Genomic DNA, 26,321 nt, shown 5'->3' on the forward strand with positions numbered 1-26,321 from the left:
TATACCCAATAGTGTTGTATCTTATACCGTTGTAAAGCCTGATTGGTCCTCTTTCCAATGAGATACAACTTGTAAGGATCCTGCATTTCTGGAATGAGTGACACCGGTAATTGTGTGGGAAGCGACCAATTTTTTTTTTTTTTGGAGAAAATCCTCTGCAATGTGTTTTCAGTGATCATTTCTCCCATTTAACAATACCGATTGGTGTTGTCTTTTATACCGTTAGAAAGCCTGATTAGTCCCCTTTTCAATGAGAAATAAGTTGTAAGGATTGTCAATCGATTGGTATGACCAACATGGCTAAACATGTCACCTCTCCCCCTTTTTGAGGGGAGCAAAATCCCATTCAATGTCCTTTCAGTCAATCAAAATTTCCTTCAATGTTCTTCTGTTGGTAATTTAAATTGTACTAACAGGTGTACCTAACTGGCACTTAATTGACAGCATATGGCTTATTGTGCTTCCCACTTGTTTAGCGGTGTTGCCTCATCCTTACAGTTATACCCTATTGTAAAGGGGACTGGCATTCCAACAGTATAACTCACAAATCCAATTGGTCTTATCACAGGGGAGAAATGATCACCTGAAAACACACTGCAGACCCCATGTTGAAGACCTCTGCTCTAGAGAAATGATCTACACCCATTGGGAGGGGCATAAAATTTAAAAGTCAAGTCAAGAGAGTCCATAGTAAAATGTATTTTGTCTGATATACAAAGTATACAATTTATGGAAATAATACCATGCCACAGAGAACAAGACAAATGATCAAAAGTACAAAAGCAGAACCTCCTAAACTGCATACAAGATTAAATATAAGTATATAAAAAAGTACAGTACATAAATAAAATTGTACAAATCAAAATTCTCATTATAGGTACACATTTAGTGAACATTCATACATAATTTGACACAAAACAAAATAAAATAAAATGAAACAACATTGGCTGATGCTCAAATGCTGAGATGCGAAGGATCTCTGGATCTCCTCGGTCTCTTGCTCGAGATGTGTGATGGCGCTCCAGCATCTTCAATACCGCGTTTCATTTGTCTCATTAGAGAGGTGCTCGCTAGAGGGAGAGTGCAGAACAAGTGAGCATTAACAATAAATACACAAGCATAAAAGGCTGGCATTTATTTTCCTCCACCACGCTTGCACACCTTCAAACGTACCGAGCTGTCTGTTGATCTCCTCCAATTGCTTCAAATTTTCCTCCATATCTACCTCCTTTTGCACCATATCAGGCGCCTTCAGTTTTTTCATGTGGTTGTCACGCTCCTTTCTGGTAAGGTTTTTGTTCTGCAGAGCCGCCCGATACTGATGGAGCATAGCTGTTAAGCAACATGAAAAATTAATGAGCAATTCGACTGACAGAGGTCACAGGGAAATGAACCAAAGTTGAAATAAGACTATGAGAGATGTGACCTATTTGTTCACTTAAGGTGTGGTACTGCTGCGGGGGAGGCGCCCCAAACACGAGGCCCTGTAATCTCTCAATGGAAGGGGCTCGGTTCTGTGCGCCCCCAAACTTGCCCATGGCACTTATCCTCTCCCCCTGCCTGGTCAGGATGGTGGGACACGGTATGTTTTGCTGCACCACCTGAAAGCAACAGAACATTTAGAGGAAATAAAACAGCCGACCATCTTATTTTTGGTTTTATTAACAGCACAGCTGCAACTGCAACACCCACTCACCGCCTTTCTGTAGTTGTTTGCCGAGTCCAGGTTATCCATCAAAATAGTGTCTCCCAGAATGGTTCTGAACACTGAGAGAAACGCACAAGGAGTTATCACCATCCCATTGTAGTACCGTAAATCAATGAATTCACAATTTGTGCCACAATAAGACTGTGTCACAGGACATGATATGCTTTACGGTGACTTTTTTTCTTACATGCATTATGTTCATTTAAAACAGGAATTATGTGTCATTGTTGAGAAGCCTAACAAAGGAAAAACAAACTGTAAATCTGTTCCAGGACACCATTATCAGTAAAAACAGTGGGAACCTACTTTCATACATTAAATCTGAATGCAAAGAAAATTAAGGAATATGCAAATTGTAAAGTGCATAGGCATGGCTACTACATCGGAAGTCATTTTAAAAGTCTACTGTTGGAAGAGGTCCAGTTGGCAGTCCAGCAGCAAAGCCCCCAGAGAGACACTATATCCCAGGTTTCAGTCTGGAACCATTTACCCAAAATCCAACAGGAGGGGAGGGGGCAGGGAGGAACTGCCCTGACGGCAGCACACACACAGAGAACCGGCCTGGTACTACTCATGTGCAATGTAACAAATAGGCATAATTACACCAAGAACAGGAACTCACCTATGTCACAGCACTCTGCATTCTCGGGGTATATCAGGAGGTCTCTGGCGCGCACCGGGTTCCCAACTGGGGCAAACAGACACCGGCCATTTCTCATGTGGGGCATGGGTCTGCAAGCAAATCACGTCTTATCAGGGAATGGACCGCAGGGACATTCTGCACATTTTCTCATTGAGCAGCATGTAGCAGTAGCAGTAACTATCAACACAATCAACACACCCCAGCAAGAGGTTTGAAGTGGTGCAACTGTCCTGATCTCCCTTTAAAAATCTGAAATAACTACGCATATGATGAAAGTAATTATCAACACTTGCAGTGTAAATCTGTAAGACAAAGAGGGACTTTGTTTACAATGTGCTATGTACTAAAATTACAAGAATAAATGCATTTGAAATGTCTGCTTTTGATTGTCTGAAACAAAAATCTATTGTGTCTGTCTTTTCTCTTTCTTCTGACAATTAACTACCTGCACATTGGGGTAAGAAAATTGTGGAAAATTCCTACACATGTGCAGAACATACACCTGGGTGGGGGAGGCAGAGGGATAAATTAAAAACATTAAATCCTTTAGTAATAAATAAATTATTAGGTTTACATTAACAGACTGGTATAAACAAAAATTCAAATATCTTAAAAATACCCTGGTAGAGCAAAGCAACAACTGAATGGTGTGGTGACTTCATGTACGTGGCAACTGCTTTGTGCGTTTCCAAAACTTTTGGGTGCAAGATTAAGAACATCCATTCCTGTTGTGATTATGCATGCAGTCAGTTTCATAACACAGTATCTATTTTATATAGGTGGTGTGCTCTTTGCGTGAAAATCTGTTTTCAGTAAAAATAAATAAATAGATAAAACCAAAGTAAAAGCTGAAAAAAGTATCAGTCCTCTGGAGCAGCCCACTCAGAACCAGGAGCTGAGTTCCTATTCTCAGGGAAATTAGTGGACAAACTTAAAGAGGGCTGCTCACAGGACGTCCCCTCACAATCTGGGAGAAAATTCCTAAATCCAGATGTGCTAAGTTGGTAGAGACTTAACCACATGGATTTATTGCTGTTATGAAAGCAAAAGCTGCTTCCACTATGTACTGACCAATGGATGTCTTTAATACATAGTCAGAATTAAACAGAAATGTCTCTACTTTTATTTCACAGGACGTCTAGTTTAAAGTAAAAGAAAATTGATTAATTGGGCATTTTAGGCCTTGAGGGAGCAAAAAACATGAAACCACGACTTTTGATAGCCACTGTATTTTCTTGTATATCTAAGGATGTACCTGTTGCTTTGATTCCGGTATATGGTTTCGAGGGGCATGACCTGCTGCTTGCCGCTGGTGTCGTTGTAGATCCTCCGTGCTGCATCTGTTGTCCTGGTGATAACACAATCCATGTCGCCCCTGATGTGCCAGGAGATAACCACAGCAGCGGCATCGTCCTCCACCAGGGCCAGGTGGCCAACCTGCGTTTGACAGGCAAATATGTAAAACTATTTTGAGTTTTACCCCGAGATAAGGAGACAACAAAACCGGTTAAAGGGGTAAATCAGGTTAAATGTCTTTTGCATTACTTTACCTTTCCTAAAACATCGTGGTGCCCCCTGAAGGGATCAGCAATAGTGCAGACTCTTCTAGGCGCGTTCCTGAGCCTGTCCATTTCAGCAGTCTTCTCATTTAGGACTTTGTCAATATCTGTGATCTATAGCGATTGTAAATATGAAAATGTCATGCAACAATATATACAACATCTCCAATATATGCAGGAGTAAAACAGAGATATTAGAATTAACAGCTTACAGATGTCAGTTGTGTCACCCTGATGTTTCTTTTCCCAAGCTCAGTTTTAAGGATTCCCTCTTTATTACTTGCATCTTGGTGTCGGGCTGGTATAAAAGAAGGATTAGTAGTTAGACATCATGTTTCTAAGAGCAAAATAAACATGAAGATATGAAAACACAAAACATCAGCTAATTTAAATGCAAGAAGCAAAAATCCTACATGTCAGCAAATCAAGAAGTTCCTTGTTTGTGTTAAAGATTTCTTTGTAAACAGCAATAGCGTGGGACAGCTCGTCCTTCTTCTTGGACAGTTTGGACATGTTCTGTTGGTTCTCTGCATCTAAAGAAGAGGAAGACAACAAATACAGTTCATTCCAAACCTTGAAACTGTGGTATGTGGAAAATAATCCAAACTACTGTTTCCACTGAGCTTCACTTGTGACTTGATCTCAGTCAATAAAACTTCACCACAACTGTACTCGCCTTCCTGGTTGTTCTGCTTCATGTGACAAAGCTCTGTTCTGACTTATGTGAAAAATAAATCAAGTGTAAAAGCTCTAATATTCATACTGAAGTCCTCATTTTAGCCAAGCTATCTGGCTGTGTGTTTAACTACATAATGTAGAGCTGTTCCAAAAGCAGCACACCGTACCATTGTAAAAACCAAAGGAGAGCTCAAAAGGAGCCAGTGTGGGATACTTGGGGACTTCAGGTTTGAAGTGCAGGACATACACACCGCCATCGTGGCCAGGGCTGTTCTGCATGACAGCCAGCCTCTGCAGAGAGAAAATCTACAGTTATTATGTGTGTGATGCACCTTAAAAGCCAAAACTCAGAGCCTGTAGTGCATCCAGCAACACTCCACAGTGCAGCCGTTACTTACATCGATGTGGACCTTTCCTTCCTCCAGGCTCAATATGAGGGTACTGGTGTTGTCTTGAAACTGAGGGAGATCTTGGTTACTGCCGCCATTTGGGTTCCTTATTGAAACCACTACCTTCCCCTGTAGTTCCAGCCCTGCTGCGTTACCATACGTATCCTGGAATCAATCAAGACAAACTCAGTGACATCACTTCATATGTAGCCCGGCTGCAACTTTACAAGGCAAATACCTCTATTTTTATGAGTAGTATTACAATATGTAAACATTAGCTCTATCCCCACAGCCTTAAGCTCACCGTTATTGTCAGAGTCATATTCTTCACCAAGGTACGGTGAGCAATGTCATCAGTGTTGGAAACAGCTGGGGTTTGTGGCTGAATATCGGGGGCCAGTTTGAAAGGTTCATTGGCCACCACGTTTATTTCATACTGAGAGAGAAGAAACAATGTGGGGGTAAGTTAGCCAAAATTATGACAGATAGCTCTGAAACAACTTATACAGGTACTAAGTAGTGTTTTCCTCTAAACCAGGCATGAAAACAACTTGGACATCATAAAACATAAGGAGTTATGTTTATTTATTTGAAAGTCACGTGCTGAGTGTCTGTAAATAACTTTTCAAAGTGTGGTGATGTTTGATGCCGCTTGTTCAACCAACCTGCTCACTCAACAGGATATTTCTTTGGCCTAAATTTAGAGCAAACTGGATGGTGTATTTTCCAGCATGATCTGGGATGCTTTTATCTCTGAAATATAGCACACAAAACAACAGCATTAGAGAACCTTACATTTTTCTAAATATCCTGGACTACCTCAGGTAGAAGAATAATAGATCAGATCTAAAACCATTTTACCTAAAGTGAAGACAATCATCCTCTTCATTCTTCTTGGGTTTACTGCACATAAGACGAGTGACCTTGATAAGAGAATTAGGTTGTAAGCAGCCATAAGTCAGCAACAAAGAACTACAGCTGCAATCAATTATTTGTTCATAAACCCTATTTGGGTGGGATTAGCTTTGCAAGAGGATGTCAGGTCACCTGGGATTAATATCACTGAGATCCTCATGATATTAATCACATCTGAAAGTTTGTGTTTTGCAAGAAAAACCTTGGTGTTTCTTTACGAAGGAATTTTCATACTGTTTTATGTCAGATGTCCTCTGATAAATTTAAACTCAATCTGAATGGAAACCTGCATGTGGAAGTTAACAGACAGGTGTTTTCACAACACTTTGACTACTCTGATCGGACACCGTGCACCCTAACCTGTTTTATTGGTGCAACAGGCATATCTTTCACTGGAACATGTGTATACTCTGCTGTACACTGCTCCAGTGTGCTGTTATAGACAGTTTCTCACCATTTAAGTGACAGGTGAAACCTAAAAACACCTACAAGTTAAATCACCTGCTGGGAGTGCACTCCTTGAGATTATAGATGGCGAGACGTTACACAGATATTCCAAATGGGTACATGAAATTAAAGATGTCCTACATTAGCAATAGAAAAGAAAACTAAATTGTACTACTAACTAATTCCTTCCAAAAGTTGCAAAAAGGAAAAAAATATTCATATTTGGCTGTGTGCTAGTCTCTCACCTCTTCTTGTGGCGGCTCTTTCCCCGTTGCCACTCCCTTCCACAGCCACATGAGCGCAGCACCGGGGTTAAAACCCCTGATTGGGCTACCTTCATCTGACACCACAGTGACTGAAAACACTGAGCAAACACACACAGCCATCCTTAGTTTGATGACAGACAGAGACTAAACTGGCTGCTCACACTGAAACAAAACAAGTAATGCTATAAGCCCACAAAAAGAGAAGCAGGCAGAGAGAGACATACAAACCTGGGAGGATTCCTCCTGCAGGAAGCTTGGCGTTGGTGTCATACTTCACTGTCAGGCTGACAGGCTTGTTGGGATCAGGGATGACGATGAGTTTCACCATGGGACCACGGATGGGTTTCTTGTTGAAGGACCCTCTGAACTCCAGCTCATAGTTGCCCCTAGTGGAGCAACAGGGTATCAACACTGCCCACTGAAGGCTGGCAAAATATGACATCTCCAGGAGCTAAAACTAAGAAGGTGACACTCACTTTGGTCCGCTCACACTTGAAACAGTGAAAGAGGCTTTTCCCTCTTGGTCTACTGGTTGTGAAGTAACAGTGGTCTCCACCTGAAATAAGAAAAAGATCTCATTATAATTATTCTTAACTAGATCATACAGTATACCTTCAAGTTCAAGTGGGAGTGGCCTTATCTGTATTCTCTGTCAAACTAACCCTCAGTGCTTTGGATGAGGACTTCAGTGCCACCACAACCCTCTGGTCAGGAGAGGGGTTTCCAAACTGGTCACACAGCTGGATGATGAAAGGTGTGGGAATGCCATGCTCATTTAACACCTGCAAGGGCTTTTATATAAACAGCATATGGATTAATAAGTTAATTTGTGCTGCTGAAAATGAAAAAAAAAAAAAAAAAAACACAGCTAAGTAGCCAAGAGCGCCTGTGTCCTCTCATACCTGCTCTGGCCCACTGACAAGAGTGAGCTGCGCGGGGAGTCCCGCAGTCACTTTGATGCTGACTTGCGCCACAAAGCCTCGGCAGGTGAAGCACAGCTCTCTGATGCCAAGGGTCCCAGACTTGAACCGCACTCCCGTCACCACAACAGAGCAGCTGCTCTCCTGGTTTCAACAGAAACAAAAGACCACATTACATAATTAAAAAACAAAATATCCCCCATACTGGAATCCTAATCATGGTGATGCATGCACACTACAGTGCTCTGGTGGAAGACTACAGACAATTGTTGCTCTCTTAAGAAACAATGCAAAAAAAACCTTTGGATTATATACAAGCTGTTTGTAGAAATTTGATGGATATTTTATGCTTTTTTGGAACATTAAAAAGATGGCACAAACTTCAATAGTTTGGGAGAGGGCTGAGATCGACCTAATGGGGGTTAATTCGTTATGTGTTTGATCATGGACAAACATGGGGCAAATATATAATGACTGAAATTTCAGAACCTTTGAATGTTGAATTACAGGTCAGTGTAACTATGTTCTGGGGCTGACAATTAATAAACATATGATCAAAATCAAAATATGGCCAATTGCAATGTCTGAATGGCAGGAGCTGCAATGTTTTTGATGAAGGTAAAATGTGTGACAAAGTCCATTTTACATAAAGCACAGAGATGCCCATTTTCAGAGAAAATGCCAATTATGATGCAAAAATTATCATTATAACTAAAATTGTGAATCATATCATAACAGCATTATCTTTTCTGTAATGTGAATGTTTTTATCATATTGTTCAGGCCGTCTGTGCTCACACCTGCCATGTGACAGCTACAGCTGACTTGTCCAGACCCTCGGCTTCCACGGTGACGTTGTCGACACAGGTGGGGGTTAGCGTCTTGGTGAGGTTGCCATACTGGTCCGTGAGGGCTAAGGCTGTAAGAGCAGCAAGCAGTTTCTCATTTGGTGTACAACCATTTCCTAAAAGATCTGACACACATCAATACAACTGAGGATATTATTCTGTAATTTTCTGGTGATCAGGTTCACACTCACTGATCTGTCCTGGTAGGAATTCCCCCATCCTAACTGTGCTTTGACTCGGTGTGACTTTCAGGTGTTTTGGCTCATCTGGACGAGGCCTGAATACAAAACAAACACAGATGTAGTCCAATCAGACGATGCAGTATGGATTTTGGTATACGAATATTTAATGATAACTGTGGCACTTACACTATAGTAAAGGAGGTGTTCACAGACACGTGTTGGTCTTGGAAAGACACCTGGTAGAAGTGCTCACCCTGCACCTGCTTCGGCACCTGCACATCTGGCAGCTTCCCCTGAACCAGATCCGCCACACTTCCATCTGCTGTCCAGTTAACCTGACTCAGAAAAAAAAAAAAAAAAACAGTGAGAGGTCAGAGACAAACATGACGACCTCACAGCAGTGAAAGTGAGCACAGAGTGACACACACTGACTCTTCAAGTAGGGCAAGGTGATATGGTCAAAATAATAACCCCAAGATTTTATTCTTACATACAAACATGGCAATTTCTGCTGACAAATAGTAAAGAAGTGCATGGAAATGTGTAACTGCTATAAAACAAATTTTCAAATAATATGCTAATTTCTTTCAGATGTTAGTATTTGCTTATTTCAAAAACAGAGCGGTAAATCACAACAACTCCATGCCATTATTTTTTCACAATATTGTTCTGGTGAAATATGGTGAACAATAACATTTAATTACTGCCCGGCCCTATATTCCAGTTCCTTTTGTCTGCCACACAGCCAGGCCAGCAGAATTTATTTAATAGAGATGAAATCCGCCCTGACATTGACAACACAAAGCATACACAAGTGTAATAGTGTAGTGGTTCTCAGCTAGTGTTTCCTTGGGATTCACATTTGTCCTGTCAATAATCACGGTCCACACATCAGCTAATTCAAGAGCCATTCAGTTTGATTTTGGAAAATGAAAAGTGCAATAAGTCTCAATACTTTCATGCATTGTGAGCCATCTGAAAACTACATGAAGTACCCCTTTCCTTCAAGTACGTTTTGAAATTGATACTTTGACCGATGAAGATGTAGTTTTTTTTGTCCACACAGAAGCTACCTGCAGCCCAACCTGCTGACTGAGAATCACTGCACTAGTGAATGTAAACACAGCAGACATACCTTGATCATGGAGGCTATTTTAGCAGTGAGAGGAACCTCCTTGCCACCCTCATCTAACAGTTTGTAGTACAGGTTACTGATCAAGTCTCCAGCCTCCCATTCTATCTTGTCCTTGTCCTTGAGCACCAGACAGTCATCTGTCTGGGTGTAGACCTCGATCCGGGAGACCCGCGTGCTGGGCACCACCTTCAGCTCCCTCAGGACCGCAGCTATGTGCTTCTGACCCTGCCAGAAAAACAACCAAGAGCAGGTGAAAGGGATGGAGCCATCATGTCCAAACTTTTAACCACTTTAAATTGTGCAGAAACTTTTTAACAACTAGACAGAAAATCTTACAGGCATGTCAAATTTAACTCTGAGTATACACTCATTTCCATTCATATTTTTCAGGTTTATTGGCTTTATCGCTAGGGGCCCAGCTCCAGTGCGGCTGCAGTCAGCGACCACCACTGGAAGGTCTTGCACCTGGAGATCCACAAAGCAAAACATGAACACAAGTCACTTCACAGAACACATAACTTCACAATGCCTCCCTTTATCCAGAGAAACAACAAGAGGCAACAGAATATCCTCAGAAAGACATGGCATTTTTGTCACATACAGAGGGAAAAAGATGAAATGGAGACACAAGTTGCCTAAACTACAAAAGCTGATAAACGGGTATGAGGGGATTCTACATAAAACTGACATTAAATAAACACATTTGCTGTCAGAGTGTCAGCAGTTAATAAATAAATTAGTTTAAGATGTTAGAGAGTTTAACCCCAATAAGTCAAATAACAATGAACATATGTGAGGTTTGAGTGAAAGATGCTCTTGTTTTCCCATCCTTCCATGAGAAGATGCCTAGCGTTTACATTTCTAAATGGCTCCCACTGACTGTGGCCATTCAAGGCCACTAATACTCTCATGACAAAAACACCCTCTTGCTCAACTAGATGGCTTGACATGCTGCTATAAAACACGGACACCACATTTCGCTAAATGAAGCATGTCCAAGTCCAAGTCCAAGTATGACAACATAGTGGGGTGTTGAATTATTATATTCTCACAATCTCATGATGCTCGTTAATCAAAATGTTCCCTTTCAGCTGAAAAGGGGTGATGACATGTACAGTGTTTTAGTGACGGTAAAATACTGCATGATGTGTAAGCAGCTACGTGACCATACCTGGCAGCGAACCACCAGTTTGGGTTGAGCTGTGATGTTTCCGGCTTCATCGTGAACTTCCACGTTGAAGCTGAAAGAGTTTCCATTCTCCACTTTGACTGGGCTATGATCTGGTGTCACGTGGAGCGAATGTGGATTTCCTGAAAGATATTAACAGGCCACTCAGAGACTGTTGTTTTATACACTGTCGGGGTGTTTTCAGTTTCATGGAAAAAGCTGCCACATTGCTGAAGGGCCTGTGACTCTATTTTTTGTTAGTTTTCTAACAAATTACCACTTCAAACAGCTGGATGACATTTGCTACTTAGTGCATTCTGTCTGTCTATTCCTACCCACACAAAAGGGTGTTTGTTTTCAATACCAACCCTCCAGGGATACTATCATGTGGGAATAGCCAGTGTTTATTTTAACTAAAATGGCACCAATAACCCAAGAACAAATGGCCTGTAAGCTGTTTAACAAGCAAAAAAACTTAGGGATCTATAATGGTTGTCTGTTGTCTGTAAATTATTGTGTCCAGATTCACGCACAGACTATTGTTACGGCTTTATCAAGCCCACAAAAGCTCAGCTGTTGTTCCAAATGGATTAACGAGTGCAGTCTTACCAGGGAGAAGACTGATCTTGACAATCTGTGAGTCTGGCGTGAGGCCGGGTAAGACCACTTTCAGGTCATGTGTCTGCGAAAGAAAATACACACAAGCCTGGGATGACCAAGAGGCTCTCACTTGAGTTTGAAAGAGACATATTTCACATTTAATGGGACAAAAAAAAAAAAAAAAAAAAAGGCGGGCAATGCGATATTCTGACCGGAAAAAAACTGCTTTCACTAGCGATGTGATTTTTTCGGGTGTTTTGTCAGTATTTCAGTGTTTAGACATTCAACATCATTCAATTGTTAGTGGAATTTCCTGTTTGTTTGCTCTCTTTTGTACCATTATGATCTCACCCATGAGCACTGGTTGGTGGCATCCGGGTGAAATTTATGTCCCTGTGCAAACTCTGTTGAAAATCCCTGTCGTATAAACAAACATTTTGGTTTGGCGTCTGCAGTGACCTCAAGGCTTGGTTTTGATCTCTTAGGTCTGTATGTTGTCAGGATTTTCCCTTTAATTATCCCTCCTACATGGGAGGAAAAGGACATCGACAACTCTTAGAAAATTTATGACTATGAAAAACCTTGGTAATCCCACTAGGAATGTAGTTTAAGATCGGTTTCACAACAAAAATAAACACGCCAAGTAGGAAAAAAAAACAGCAGTGGTATAGGTATAACCTTGTGTGCCATGATTAAGTATCGATTACCTTCCAAATGTATGTTGTAATTCGATTTATCATTCTCTGAACCTAATTTGGTTGCCAAATTATGTCCACCACCACCATTTTTGTTATTTAAATAAAAAATATCTGATATCCAAAACACCTTCCTGCCACAGTTACCTCGCTGTCCCGCTCTCCCATATTCATTCATATGGTCAGTGCTGCTGTTCTGCTCATATCAGACAAAAATATGCGAGCAAATTTCAATGCTCTGTGAAGAGCTGCGTTAGTTGCATCTCTTTAGTGTAAGTAAGTAATCAGTAAAATCCTCTTCAAAGGAATCCTAATCTACGATACATTTGAGTCAGTTATTTCCCACCAACCTTTCCAAACACACAGGAAACACAGACAGAGTTAAACATCTTCTGCTCTGACCTTAGAGTGGTAATTCTTCACTTTTCCCAATGCTTTGACATCTTTGATGGTCAAAGTGGTCCGAGTGGTGTTCGTTCCCCTGTAACTCACATTCAGGCCACTGCAAAAAAAATAAAAAAATTAAAAAAAAATAAAAAACATCTCCATTTGCTGGGGCCACAGTTCACATCTGGCAAATAAATGACAAAACATGATCTATGGTAAACCTTTCTGACATGGCAGCTGCTGAAAGATAAACGTACCATGGGACGCTGCTGCCCGACCTTTAAATTTTATTGTCATCAGACAAAAAACACATACATCCGGAAGGTTTTATAAGAAATAACAGAAGAAAGCTCATGCTCTAACCCATCACTTACAAATTTATTTAATCCAATGTTATTTGCGAAACAATCTCAACAATCATAATCCACAACACAAGCCTGGAAAAGACATTCCTTCTCAGTTCAATCGAAAATCAAAGCAACCCACCTGCATTCAAGTACAGGCTTGAGATCAGGAGGGGGCTGAGCTGGGTGGTCGTGTGCGTCCCGGAGCTCCAGTGGGATGTCAAACGGCACCCCGACATGAAGGGGAGAGCTCACTGCACCCACGACAAACGTCGTGGCATTACCCTCTGACAGAAAACAAGAGTGACCGAAATCAGGGCATTGAGCGCACACAGCTGAGATGAAACTTTGACCGCTTTTACACTGCAGCATGTAAGTTTTAAATTGTTTGCCAGGGACAACATACTAAAAAAAATCCTGCTACACCATGTAAATTAGCAGAAATTAACAGCACTATTAAGAAATATTTAGACATAAATTCAAAGATGCAATTAAGTGGTAATTTATTTTACTACAGTACATCGGGTGAAGTTACACTTAGGTTAGGATTGCCAACCTAAAATGCAGAGTATGTCCTGTATCATGCCACGTAAATTAGCAGATGACCTGTTTACACCTCTGCTGATAAGAGCCAAAGCCAATAATTACCTGAGGCTCAAACGCTGGGTTAAGTTGTTTACCCTGAGCTCAAATCCTGGATGGTTGTGGGATTTTAGGTCAGTGTAAAAGCAATATTAAGAGACTTTATTCTGTTTTTTGTTACCTGTGATGGTGAAATGGAGCTTGTAGCTTGGGAGCTGTTTTCCACCAAAGGAATGACTTTCATTAACCAAGGCATTCAGACTGAGTGTGTACTTCCCCAACTTGTTCAGAGACGCTGCAAAAGATGACCAGGGTTTGAATGACAAGTTCTGAATAATGTGTGACGCTTTGGGAATCAATGAACATAAAAATAGGACACTCAAACAAATGAGCAAAATGAAAATGACTGACAAATATGGAAATGTCTACCTATGGGTTTGAACCAGTAATGCCACTTTGCTGCGTGCTGGGCGACGCAAGAGATTATCTCCTGATTGCCAGTCGGACCTGCATATGAAAGGAAAACAGACAACTTGACTACAAACATTACAACCAAACACAATGCATTAAATACACGGAGGAATTGACAAACAAATCATGTGAAAAGACGTCTATGAATGCAGCAGCGAAGAGAACAGCCTTCTGGCAATATCTGGGAAGTGGGGAATGAATATTGGTGAATAAACTGCTGTCAAGTACAATTAAGTTTACTAAAAGAGCAAGAGATTCATTTTGAATGATCAGTAACCAATTTAACAATAAAAATCCTTGAACTGTCAAAGGGCCTGTAAAATGTTAATTTAATTTTCTCAGTTCTCTTATAACTGCAGTCCCCTTGTGTTTTGTTGCACAACACTGAGTTTCCTTTACACGATAATCTGTTTTGCTTGGCACCACTTTATTCCTTGGACGTGGCATAAAAGAAAACCCGTTGACTAATTAAAAATACAGTGCACAAATGTGCGTACAGTACAATAAAATTAAAAACAATAAAATAAAGTCACATGACTAATTTCCACTGCGGTCCTTGAAATTCATGGTTGGGAGGAAGGCAAGAATTGGTAATAGCAAGAAACTGCAACAGATCATTTTTTCTTCATTTATTCATTTATCTGTGTGTATTAGGGTAAAGTGCAAGTGAAGATAAATCAGTAAAAGAGAAAGTTCAGAAACCCAACCTAAATACCTACAGCTGGATGGTTCATCATGATAACTTGTACAACTTGTTGAACTTTCTGCTCATAATTTAAGGATTTTATTTCATTCCTCTGCCCCCACACAGAGGAGTGCACTTCTCCATGCCTCACTTTTAAGATTAGGTTGCCTCAGGTTACATAAACTAGCTCTTGTATTCAGGCCATGGGAAACCACAACAAATTGAAAATATGTGGGAAAATAATTTGGACATAAACCATGCAAAATCTTAAAAACCATGAGAAGTTGTAACTGTTGAACTCTACCTTCAACAGGGAGGAAATTCACCTCCTTAAAACAGTTTGGACTAATGTACGTACATGGACTCAGATTAAGGACAACCCTCATTAATTTAATTCTGGGCTTTTTGAAGCTTATCTTTTTTAGGTATACTACTATACCAAGTTATGCATGTGTAAAGAAATGCTTGTGTTTCTGCCAATCTCAGCAATTTGAGTGCATTCTGCCTAGACAACCGCTCCAAGTTATTTATTTTTCAACACTCCCAACTGGGTCTTTACTTTATTGCTTTCTGCTTCGTCGAGCATGTCTCAGGCCCTTCACTAATGTGCTAGATGTCCCTGGGTGGCAAGGAGAACATAGTGTCCCATGTGTACACTAGCCTCTATCTTTCAAACTTTCTTCGGCTCTGACTCTTCATGTAATTTCTTAAACATCTGTTTCTCCTTTATCTGTGGGTCAAACGCCTATTCAGCACTATTTTAGATAAATATTCTTCCTGCGATCTACCAGACCCCGTAAGTCACCCCCATATAACAAGTCTTTCAGATTGGTTATTACCACCGTCCTTGACTCTTGTTATGATCCCACCAAGCCCCTGATATTAATCATTAAAGTTTCAACTGATCTTCTTGGTATATGTACTTGAATGATTTTCCCTGTCAGTTAGCTGATAATTATAATCAACTGCTTTATATGAAGAAAGAAAAGCACATACAACCTTCATTAATCATTCAGAAACGTCAAGGCAGCACTGATGATCTTACCATGCCAGAGTAATTTGAGTTCAACCGTGAGTTTTTTCACATTTCCCTGGTTCGCAGATGGCAACTTGGATATCAGCTCCCCTTTCTTGTTCAAAATGTCTACAGTGATAGGTCCTGAATTGATGGAATCAAGATAACATTAGGGCACTATTAAAAAGTACAAATTTCGGCAAGTCAACAGTATAATATAGTACACACAGTTTAGAACAGTATAGCGGTGTACCTAGTGGAGTCCCTGCCGGACGCACAGCGTTCTGTGACCAGGCGTTGCTCTCCGGCCAGCCCAAATTCAGCTTATCAGGAAGCCTGCAGCAACGAGACTCATCAGACTTGACTAGACCTTTCTCTAGTTAAGTATCGCTCAGGACGTATGACAGAGGAAAGTAAAACACATCAACACTTTATAGGAATTACACATTCACGCTTCTGAACCACATCTAATTAATAATAAATTCAGAAAATATCCATCAATGCGCAGTGCAGACGGACATATGAAGGCCCCTTTTGAGTATCTGGAATGTGTCGCATACAATCATTCAGATTAGATGTGTGAAAGGAAATTACACATTTTGGGCAGCTCAGACTTCCTGATTGATTCAGACTTGCTAATGGACAGGATCATCCTATCGTCTGACCTTGGCCCATCCTGTCATCTGGCCCTGGCCTTTAATCCTGTGGGCGTGAACACCAACACTTCATGTCTTTTGTTCCCATTCGGAATGGCATCGTACCTGATCACTGCCTTACAATACCTTCCCTCACCTTTTGTTCTCTGCCTATTTACATACCGTCTGTAGTCACTGAGTACGTTTACATGCACACCATATTCCCGTTTTAACCGGAATATTCGCAATATTCCGGTTGCGCACGTGTCATGTAAACATGCACCGAACCTGATTAAGGTCACACTGAAATAGCAACAGCTGCTGCTTCTTCTTCTTCTTCTTCTTCTGTATTTCCGGCAGACCAGACGCGTATATGTGTGCTGCTGCCCCCCGCGGCTGAGTGTCGCATTACGTCAGAGAGTGGAATACGCCAAAACACAGGAACATGCCAAGTAACATGTAAACGGAATATTCCAGTTGCCGCGGCGCAGTTACCTTAACTGGAATATTGACCTGAACCGGAATATGGTGTGCATGTAATTGTACTCAATGACTATGTTTACATGCACACCATATTCCGGTCTTCTCCTTCTTCTTCTGTCGCTATCTCTATGTTTTCTCCCATCGATATACTCCATGATATTTAAGTCTTTTATTAGCTGAAGACAGACTGCAGTCTCCTGGCTCTTGCTGCTTTTCGCCATGCTGTAGTGTGCGCCATGTCGTTTTCCCCGCTTGCAGTAACTATAGCAACAAAGACGCCCCAGAATTCCTTACGAATTGAGCATGCGCAGTCGTGACTGAATGTTCCGGTTCGGGGCATTTTCCGACTAAGGTGTTTACATGCCTAAATATTCCGGTTGGAACAGACACATGCCAGGGGTCTTATTTGGAATTTTCTCAAACCGGAATATGACCTTAATCGGGTTCGGTGCGTGTTTACATGACTTGTGTGCAACCGGAATATTGCGAATATTACTTGTGCATTGTTGCTGATATTTTCTTTTTTTCTGTTGCTTCTAATTGACCGAAATAAATCAATAAAATCAATCAGCCAATCAATATTCCGAATAAAACCGGAATATGGTGTGCATGTAAACATACTCATTGCTCTTGGTCAGCTCACCGCCCCAGATACTCTCTGCGTCGGTGAGTTCACCAGTGTGCCGGTATGCTTCAATAAACTCACACCATTACAGCAAACTTCTAGACTGGACTAAAATGTTTTTTCTTCAACAGATGCAACCTACCTCTTAAATCACATAAATGAATAGAAATGTAGCCCCCTCTTCAAACTGCTTACTCACTTTGCCAACTCGTCATGGATGCTTCTCTTGATGGCTGCAGTGGTGGTGGTCCGGTCAATCTTGGATATGGGGATGGTCCTGGTCATGTCATAAAGCTCTTTTGGTTCCTAAAGCAACAGAAGGTTTATCAGTCAAGAAGACAAATACTTGCAAACTTTGAAAAGCAAAGAGAGAGACAGAACCAATTTTCAAGCTGTACAAGGCAAGATTTGTCCATATAAAGATTTGTCTGTATCAGCCTAAATTAGAGTTAAGAGTGGCCAATCCACACAAACTAAGATCTCACAGATTTGTCTGATTTGACTAAATTGCTTTCAGATGTGGGATATGGTCACTGGATTGGACATGGACATGATTTTTTTGGGGATAATAAAGTCCCCACTGCTTCCACTTAGGGCTGCCATAGAGTGAAATTGCCTGGTGCAGCTTTAAATGCTAGAAACTTTCTAGCATTTAATTTCTTAATGCAAACTCAGTAATTCCCTTCTCACCAGTGCTATTTCGACCTGTCCCCCTGTGGCAAACACATCACCACTATGATCTCCATATAGCATGAACCGCACCACGGACCCATTGAAAATGGGCTGAGTGTTCTGAGATTTCACCTGTGTGGAAAAGTGCAGAGTATTAAATTAGAACCATCCAAACCAAGTGCAGATCAAAGAATATCACTCATTAAACAAAAAGCCGATGCTCACGTATTGGCCCGTTTTAAATGTTTTGCCGTCCCATTCGATGGAAGAGAAGGTCGACCAGGGATACTGCATCCTCTTAGGGACCCCATCTGTCCGTGTTATGATCTCATTGAAGCCAAGAAACTGCACTTGTTTGTCCAACTTCTCATGGCAGGTCTTCAGCCACTGTGTGAACTCCCTCTGAATTTTAACTCTTTGTTCCTGCAGATATTGACATTAATCAGTAACAGCAGCAAAAAGCATCTGAGGGTCTGCGATACGTTCCCAGAGCCTAAGAGAAGTGTGTGTTGGTGTATGCGCACCTGTCCATTAACAACGCGTGTGAAGATGGTGTCCTTGTTCTTCAGCTGCAGCTCCAGGTCCATGAAGGTGAGCTTGTTGGTGGTGACCTTGAATCTGTCGTCAGTGAAGAGCACCCCCGAGAACCGACTGTAACACTCGGGAGCCACGGGCGCTCCTCTCTTGGGCCGAGCACACCAGTCAAACCTTCAGGAAATGGGCAGACAAACAACAAAAACCCACATAAACAATTCACTGTGCCAACCGTTTCATTTTTAAATTCTTTAAATTCTCAAATAGTATTTCTCCATTTTATAAACACAAAATCATTATCTGACTGATACCTCTAAACCTAAGAATGAAATATTCAACCTGTAAAATATCTAAAGTAGGGACTCAAAGAATGCATCTTTTATTAACCAGTATCTACTACCATTTTATTTAAAAGTCTAACTTGCTGACGCTGATCTCAAGCCTGATTTTCTTTCATTTAAAAGGCTTTTGTCATTCAAAACTGTATTTTATTGAAGTTATAAGTTTCTGCATATAGAATAATTGGATTGCCCTACTAGATTTAATAAAACTAAATTGTCTGTACAAAAAATATCTTTTGGTGTTCAGAAACAAATGTAACTGAGACAAAATACTTAAGTATATAATACTTATACAAGGCACATAATCTATTTATTTTCTTTGTTCTGCTTTAGACCTTATAAGAGGCTTGTTTGAGAAAATGAAGTTTAAAAAATGGTGCATGTTATTGGTGACTGGCTGGACAAACAGCGAGTCACAATGTATTGCAAAATCTGTCCTTTATCTAGCCTTTGAAAGTCAAGATATATTTTCTTCGATCAATGGATAAAACATTTATTTACTCAGACACTGTGGTGTAAGGTATCAGCCGTCCATTCCAGTAACAATCAAATATGGGCCTCTTCCCCCTTGCTTGATCCTGGACGCCGGACTCTTTTTCATCATCATCTTCAACAGAAGCTAATAAAACAAGAGCCAAAAGAAGAGCCATAACTTCATGAGTGTTTGCAAAATGCTACACTGTTAATGAATCTAATCTAATAAAAGTCAAAGATGTCTGACAGCAAATGCACACGATGTCTTTTATTTTTCAAAGCTGCATTACCCTGTGCAGGATCAGTCTCCTTAGGGTAGGTCTCACGGTCATACAGGAAGGGATGGTACCTCAGGACTCCCTCTACTGTGCTATGTGACTTAGTGCAAGCCTTAAACTCAAATGTGTCAGCAGTGGCATTTATGTACAGAGTCTGCATGTCATTGTCAATCTCCCTGAGATTGATCGCACGAGGGCATCTGGGAGGCTTCTCCCGCAAAAAGATCTGATTAAAAGAGCAAATAACCAGCAAATCAGTGGCAAAACAACTGGACACACACAGCATAAAACCACATGCAAGATAAGAAGCAGAAATCACTGTGATGTGAAATGAAACTATTTCAAACCAGCAGTCGTACCTGAATGTCAATGTTAGGGAGGTTGTCTGAATTTTCATAGCAGGGTCTCATATCATTCCCATTGACTCCATGAATGTAGTAGTGATATACGTGGCTGAAATGTGAAGAATAAAATAATAATAATAAAAACATGGATTATATCAGTCAAACAGTACATATACATATGTGAGTGAACTCACGCCAGCTTTCGGGTCCACAAATCGAAGTCCTGTTTGAGAAAGGTGATATGTTCAGGCCGAATTCCTGTGATGACCACAGCTGTGAAGCTTTCCTTGCCCGGTTCCTCATCAATGAGCTCACGGAGAAAACGCTCATCCTCTTGAGTTACATGTGAGAAGTCACCGGGCTGCAGGAGGAAGATGAAACATCAAGCAGATTTTAGACCGTGGAGATGTTAACATGGACACTGAGAACTCCACATCTTGAAGGAATACTTCACCCAAAAATGAAAATACTGTGTTATGATCTGTCCTTATGCAAGTTCCCTAAAACAACTGAAGTGAATAGAGACTGTCACTGTGGAGCTCCAAAAATGACAAAAAAAATTATGCAAGATACAAGATTACTCCAAACAGCATAATCCATGTTTTCAGTTGTCAAATGACTGCACAGTGTGGCCAAAATATTTACATCATGACACTGATTCAACTGGCACAACAGCAGCAAGGAGATGCTGTATTCAAATGCTGTTGGGGATATTGTACGTTATAGTTGGGGCCACTTGAAAAACCTAATTAAGCGGTAAATATATGGGAAAAGACATATCACATAGTACACACACATTTGGACAGTATAAGGCATAATTCTTTTAGTTTTATCGAATAAACTTATTAAAAGGTGCACTACGCAAAACTTACACTGAACTGAGGTGAAGACACTCAACTGAGAAAAAAGTGGAATAATCATCACTTAGTTGCTTGTTTCTGCTTTGGGTGTCCCATTTGTGTTCATCACTTCAAGGTTGCTCTACCAGTGATTACAGTAAACGTGACAGCATGCCATCCAACAAATAAGAAAAGCTGGAAAAATGAACTTTAGTATCCACAGTGTAATCTCTTAGTTTTCAAAACATTTGGAAGGGTCTGTTTATAGTAAGTATAGTCCATGAGCATTTTTCTCTAAAGAACTGTAGAGAAATAGTCTCTTCTCACTCCAGCTGTTCTAGTGAAGGCTAATAGGAACTGAGTCAGCTAAACTGCTGTGTGTTACACTGACGCACACACATCACCAGTGTTTCAGTTCACAAGGCTGAGATTAGAAAAGCTGTAACTATCAACCATTTTTTTTAAACTTACAAGGATACATTTTCTGAAAAGAGCTATTTAAAGCAGAACACTTACTTTCCTGTTTCGGATAAAGCCACTGTAAATATCCTCTTTGTTTTTCTCTTTCCTCTCAAACTCCTCTTTTGACAGGATCAGCTCATGAACGTCCGGGGAGTTTTCTGGTTTGCTGATCATCTACAAAAAGAGAAAACAAGCTACTGGCATTTTTGGACTTGTGTATTTTTTATGCATACTAATATGTATCAACTCTTCATTAATGCAGCCAATGCTGCTTCACTTTAGTGTGCATTATGAAAACTACTACCATCCAACATCTCCAGATATCTTTCACTTACCCTGGTTGTTTCTCCCATGTAGAAAACAGCTTGTTTTCCTCCAACTCCAAAGTAGGATATGTCGCTGTTGAGACTGCGAGGGACAGGATCCGGCCGGACGTAGGCCTCGCGATCACTGTGGTGAAGGCAACACAAGAACAGAATTTTTTACTAGGCGATAAACATGCATTGCAAAAAAAAGAAAATGTTTTATTTCAATTCTGGCCATATTTAGCTCAAAAGTATAAGGTATCATGATAACAGCCTTTGCAAAAAAAAAAAAAAAAAGAAAAATGTCCCAGTGCTGAATGTACCAAATTACTTTAAAACTGATGATGTGGGAGGGCTGTTACTCATGGTAGACCAACCTTGCAAAGCTGCTGTTTTCTCGGGTGAATTTGGAGAGACGGTACACTGCCCAGTTATTGAGCTGCTTTGACGTCATTCCGCACCCGTTGTCTAAGACGATCACCGCAGGTTTCCCAAGAGTCTCATCAAACAGCTAGACAACACAGCAAAAACAGGCAGCGATCTGTGAGTCTCCATTTCAGATTCAGAGCCTCAAACTCATTCATGCTTTAGACTTTGAAATGTGGGAGGATCAATAACACAGTAATGAAATGAGACAAATTCCACGACTAACCATTCGAATCTCTATCGTCCTGACTCCTTTGATGCGGGCTGTTGCTGTGAGTGAATTGTCAACCAATTCTGCGAGTGCGTAGGCTGCAGAGAGTTAAAATGACATTATTAGCCAGTTATATCACAGTACATACAATGCCTGATCTGTCTCTGTCTAGCCATTTTAACTTCATTTAGTGAGGAGCTGGTTATGGTAAGTGATGTGCAGCCAAAACTACAAGTCTATCTCAATTATACAAGCTTGACTGCACATATTCTGACATAGTTTAGATTGTTTAAGCACTCACGTAAGGAATTCTGGCCCTCACTGGCGTAGTACTCATACATGCCGCTGCGAACCATCGTATCATAGTGAGGGAGGAACACAATGCGCTCCTCTGTGGCAACTGGCAAAACTTGGTTCTCCTTCTGCAGCAAGACAATGGTGCTGCCATCCTGAAGTTTGGCTGTGACGAGGTGCAGAAAACAAGCAGTTTATCGACTTGCCTTGTATGCATCGTATGAACAATGAAAACTGTTTTAATGCACTTTAGATCTATGTTTCTGTTGTCAAACGTTGTAAGTACTACCAGTGTTTATTTTTGCACCACCGAGGTGTGATTCACTCACCAAAGCTGTCAAACTCCAACACCATTCGATCAGTTGTCGTCACGACAAAGGTTTCATTTGGAGGGATAGCAAATTTCTGTAAGACACAATAATATCCAAAGTGAGTGACCAGTCAAATGCTACTTTCCATGAGTTAAGTGTCAGCTGAACTTGTGCAACACTACACTGATAAAATGTGACCAAAAGCACAAGCAACTCAGAGTGCCTCACATTTGCAGGCATACATTTAAGCCAGTGGTTCCCAACCTTTTTCTTGAGGGACCAATTACCAGTAATGATAACTTTGTTACCTTTATTTCAACATATTCACTGCTAGAGTTTTAAAAAATGCTGTAATGTTGAAATGTGGTAATAAAGGTGGTGAACAGATTTTTTTCTTATTGCCTTTATACTTTTAGTAACACAGGTTGCCTGGCCTTTACTGAGAGCTCTGACTGAGGCTGTATTTCACTGCTTAAATGAGAATAAACAAATTAAAACGTCTCTGGAATAAACAATAGCAGTATGAAACGAAAACGAAAGTCACTGTGCACGACAAGCCTGTAGCGTGCCTTTGTTTTGATGGTGACCAGAGCGCTGAAAGCAATCTCTGACAGGTGCGTTGTGGCAAACGGCAAGAGAAATCTGGTGAGCGCGTGATGTGCAAGTCTGGGTGCGACTCTTGGTTCTTTCACGAGCCAGAAGCGCTTGTATCCATGTTCATCATAGAACAGCTTCAAGAGAGAATTGGATTTTATGGCAATGAGCTCATCCTCGGCCTGAAGGTAGCCTACTCCACATTCTCTTCTTTCGCAAGAAATGGGTCCATCACCCATGGGTCTTTTGCGACATGTTCATTAACATCTGAGAAATGCAGATGCTAATGACGAACTCTTTGATGAAATCTCCTCCTGAAGCTGATCCATGTGGCGGATGAACTGTCTGGCCAACGCGTCAGGTAACTTTCCTTAGAGTCTAGAACATTAAATCTAGAGTCTAGATTTAATTCTTTAATATCATTTTATTTATTTATTCAAACTAATTATTAAGCTTTTAACCCAAATTAAGCTTTTTTTTTTGTCACAAATAAGTTAAATACTAACACATAACGAAAATAAATAAATAATTAAATTACCACACCCCTCATAATCAAGAGGGCTTGGCGACCCCCCGTGGCTCTCTGCGCCCCCCCGGTTGGGAACCGCTGATAAGCGATTACGACTCAAAGTCTCGTAACACTTCTGAAGATGTCCTGTCTCTCTTAAGTCTAGATATCCTGATAAAGTAAAATGATGTTTTCTAATTTCGAAGCTGCATCACAGTAAACGGATGCAACCATTTTCTGAACATGTTAGATTGTCCTAGCCTCTACCTGCTTGCTTATCATATCCCCTTTATCTGTGTTGGGTCTTCAAATTTACTACAATTTTTTTTTTTATATACACATAATTTGTAATTTAAACCTCCAGACAATGACCGTAATAAAAATTGCTTCCCAAGTTTTTTTTGTGTCTGGTATTTAATATGTCTTGTTAACTACTTAAACATTCCTTTAAATAAAACAAAACCTACCACACCAACACCCCAACTTTTACATCCAAGTCCTTGTGGAAATCAAGTTTTTCTCCCTCCCAAATGTCACATTAATTATCAATGGCTCTCACACCGCTACAGGTGTGGTTATGTTAGTTACGGCCTTAAAGCATAGGGAAGTTTTGTTTATATATTATAAATGGCATGTTACAGTTCCTCAGTGTCACTCAGACCAACTAAAACAAAACCGTGTGTGCGTTTTATACAGCCAAAACAGCCCGAGGCCCAGGTGACCCTAAAGAGACACTGATGCTTAGAAAATGTCTGTAGGCCATTGAAAACAGCACGTTGTTAATATTGGCCCCATTAAATTAGGGAAAAGTCATTAAACATGTTTGTGATGTGTTTAAAGACTGAATGGGGTCAAATTGAAGATAATAGGAGGGTTAATATGAGAGGGAGCAGCATGAATAACACACCAATTATGAATGAATGTAGACTTGCCGCATTCCCAGCTGTTATAATATGACCATCATTATGATTCATGTTACTACCTGCCACTAACAAACACTATTGAAAAGGCAATAATTGCAAATTTGTAACAGTTTTCTAACTAACTGTCCTTGTCAAGCCTGAACAGAGAGCAAGGTGGTGTTAATAGCTGATGTTAGTCGACATTGCCTTAGACACAAGCCGGAGAAAGTCGTTATAGTCCAAACCGCTTGTGTCCAGCCTTTTCTCGACGGTCTCCAGGTTTTCGAAGCGGCAGTCAAAAACAACTATCCTCCGGAGCTTCTTCGCCTCCTCCGAGAAGGAGGCGGACAACTGATGCACCTCCGACTTCTTCGGCATGCTTCCCTCGCAGTTTCACTTTAACACGACTCTCATTAAACAGGTCGTGGACGTCGAGAGCTGATAATTGCACAGAAAAGCCTCGCAAAGAAAACTTGGCACGCCAGTTAGCTTGCGGTGCGAGTCATGCCCTGTGTGCTGTGCATGTGTGTGTATATGTGGGCGTGTGGGCGTGTGGGTATGTTTTTTCTTCTTCCCACCCGCATTCCGCCAAGCCCCGCCCTACCCGCTTTAAGTTTCTGTTTCTCCGCTATTTCATTGAATCCTGGTAGATATATGTATATGTATGCATGCACTTGTCAAGATTCAGTAAATATGCTTAACTATTAAAAAAAAAAAAAAAAGCCTTGTGCATGTTATAAGCTGACAGAAGAGACATTACAGCACATGTTTTTGTCTTTTTTTTTTTTTTTTTTTTTTTTTTTTTACTGGATTCTGAAGGAGCCACTCTCTTTGGAGGTGTTTCTTCATATTAATCATGCTTTCTGCCATAATTAATATGATGCTTCTTATTTGTAAATATCATATTCATTGCTGTAGGTGGAGACAAAGCAAGTCTTTCTTTTGGGTTAGTGATTGCAAATAATTTGTCTGATCACTTAAAAATTGACTCCTGTAAAAAAAAAAAAAAAAAAGAGCAAGAAAGATTTGTAGAACGTTTTTTATGTAATATCTTTGCCTGTATTTTTTTTTTTTTTTTTTAATCTCTCTCCACCTTGTGTTTAAGAGGCAAAATATACGTTTCTGTATTTGTTTTGTGCATAAAACTCTATACATAATTGATTTATTTTTAGATACGGTGATGCACTGCTAGTATGTGTTCTTTACGACAGTTTATATGTTCATAAACACATGCTCACTAAAATAAATTTGTAAATAAATGGTTGCCTCCCTTTAAGTGAGGGTCAGCCAATCAGACACAGCACGGGCGGGTCTCCCCGGAATGCGGGTGGGGAGAGGGAAAGAAAATCTCACACACAGAGTTTCGTGTTGTGGATTTCCGGTTTCCTGTTTTTTACAAAACGGGATTTGCAAATTAGCCCATCAACTTTATACAATGTCGTTGAAG

General features: G+C 40.6%; 1 protein-coding gene across 2 annotated transcripts; it reads right to left on the reverse strand.

Moving 5' to 3' along the window:
- Positions 1-432: 432 nt before the first annotated feature.
- On the reverse strand, positions 433-25,378 carry smchd1 (structural maintenance of chromosomes flexible hinge domain containing 1). Of its 2 annotated transcripts, XM_030079794.1 has the most exons (47): positions 25,082-25,378; positions 22,889-22,964; positions 22,567-22,725; positions 22,281-22,363; positions 22,006-22,139; positions 21,659-21,773; positions 21,378-21,497; positions 20,217-20,383; positions 20,038-20,131; positions 19,691-19,904; positions 19,428-19,545; positions 18,576-18,759; positions 18,277-18,474; positions 18,070-18,183; positions 17,579-17,685; positions 15,890-15,972; positions 15,667-15,780; positions 13,895-13,972; positions 13,647-13,760; positions 13,026-13,170; positions 12,555-12,654; positions 11,467-11,539; positions 10,861-11,000; positions 10,026-10,154; positions 9,690-9,914; positions 8,741-8,889; positions 8,564-8,649; positions 8,325-8,443; positions 7,508-7,669; positions 7,268-7,396; positions 7,082-7,161; positions 6,834-6,991; positions 6,585-6,703; positions 5,839-5,900; positions 5,643-5,730; positions 5,282-5,413; positions 4,987-5,142; positions 4,756-4,879; positions 4,324-4,443; positions 4,123-4,208; positions 3,902-4,024; positions 3,607-3,788; positions 2,331-2,440; positions 1,697-1,767; positions 1,427-1,601; positions 1,174-1,332; positions 433-1,070 (listed from the first exon to the last, which is right to left on the reverse strand). In XM_030079794.1, the coding sequence occupies exons 1-47, from the start codon at positions 25,250-25,252 to the stop codon at positions 955-957; spliced, it is 5,961 nt and encodes a 1,986-aa protein (XP_029935654.1). In that variant the 5' UTR covers positions 25,253-25,378; the 3' UTR covers positions 433-954. The 2 variants fall into 2 exon arrangements, with proteins under 2 accessions (XP_029935654.1, XP_029935656.1); XM_030079796.1 differs by lacking the exon at positions 18,070-18,183.
- Positions 25,379-26,321: the final 943 nt, after the last annotated feature.

This window comes from Myripristis murdjan, chromosome 20, assembly GCF_902150065.1.
Source record: "Myripristis murdjan chromosome 20, fMyrMur1.1, whole genome shotgun sequence".
Classification (NCBI taxonomy): Eukaryota; Metazoa; Chordata; class Actinopteri; order Holocentriformes; family Holocentridae; genus Myripristis; species Myripristis murdjan.

Bases quoted from the DNA above. Each gene is read 5' to 3' on its own strand.
- smchd1 (XM_030079794.1), bottom strand. From the start codon at position 25,252: ATGCCGAAGAAGTCGGAGGTGCATCAGTTGTCCGCCTCCTTCTCGGAG. The intron at 13,171-13,646 runs GTAACAAAAAAC...GTTTTCTGTCAG, and splicing joins GCTCCATTTCACCATCACAG to AGGGTAATGCCACGACGTTT. The intron at 6,704-6,833 runs GTTTGTATGTCT...GTGTTTGCTCAG, and splicing joins TGCAGGAGGAATCCTCCCAG to TGTTTTCAGTCACTGTGGTG.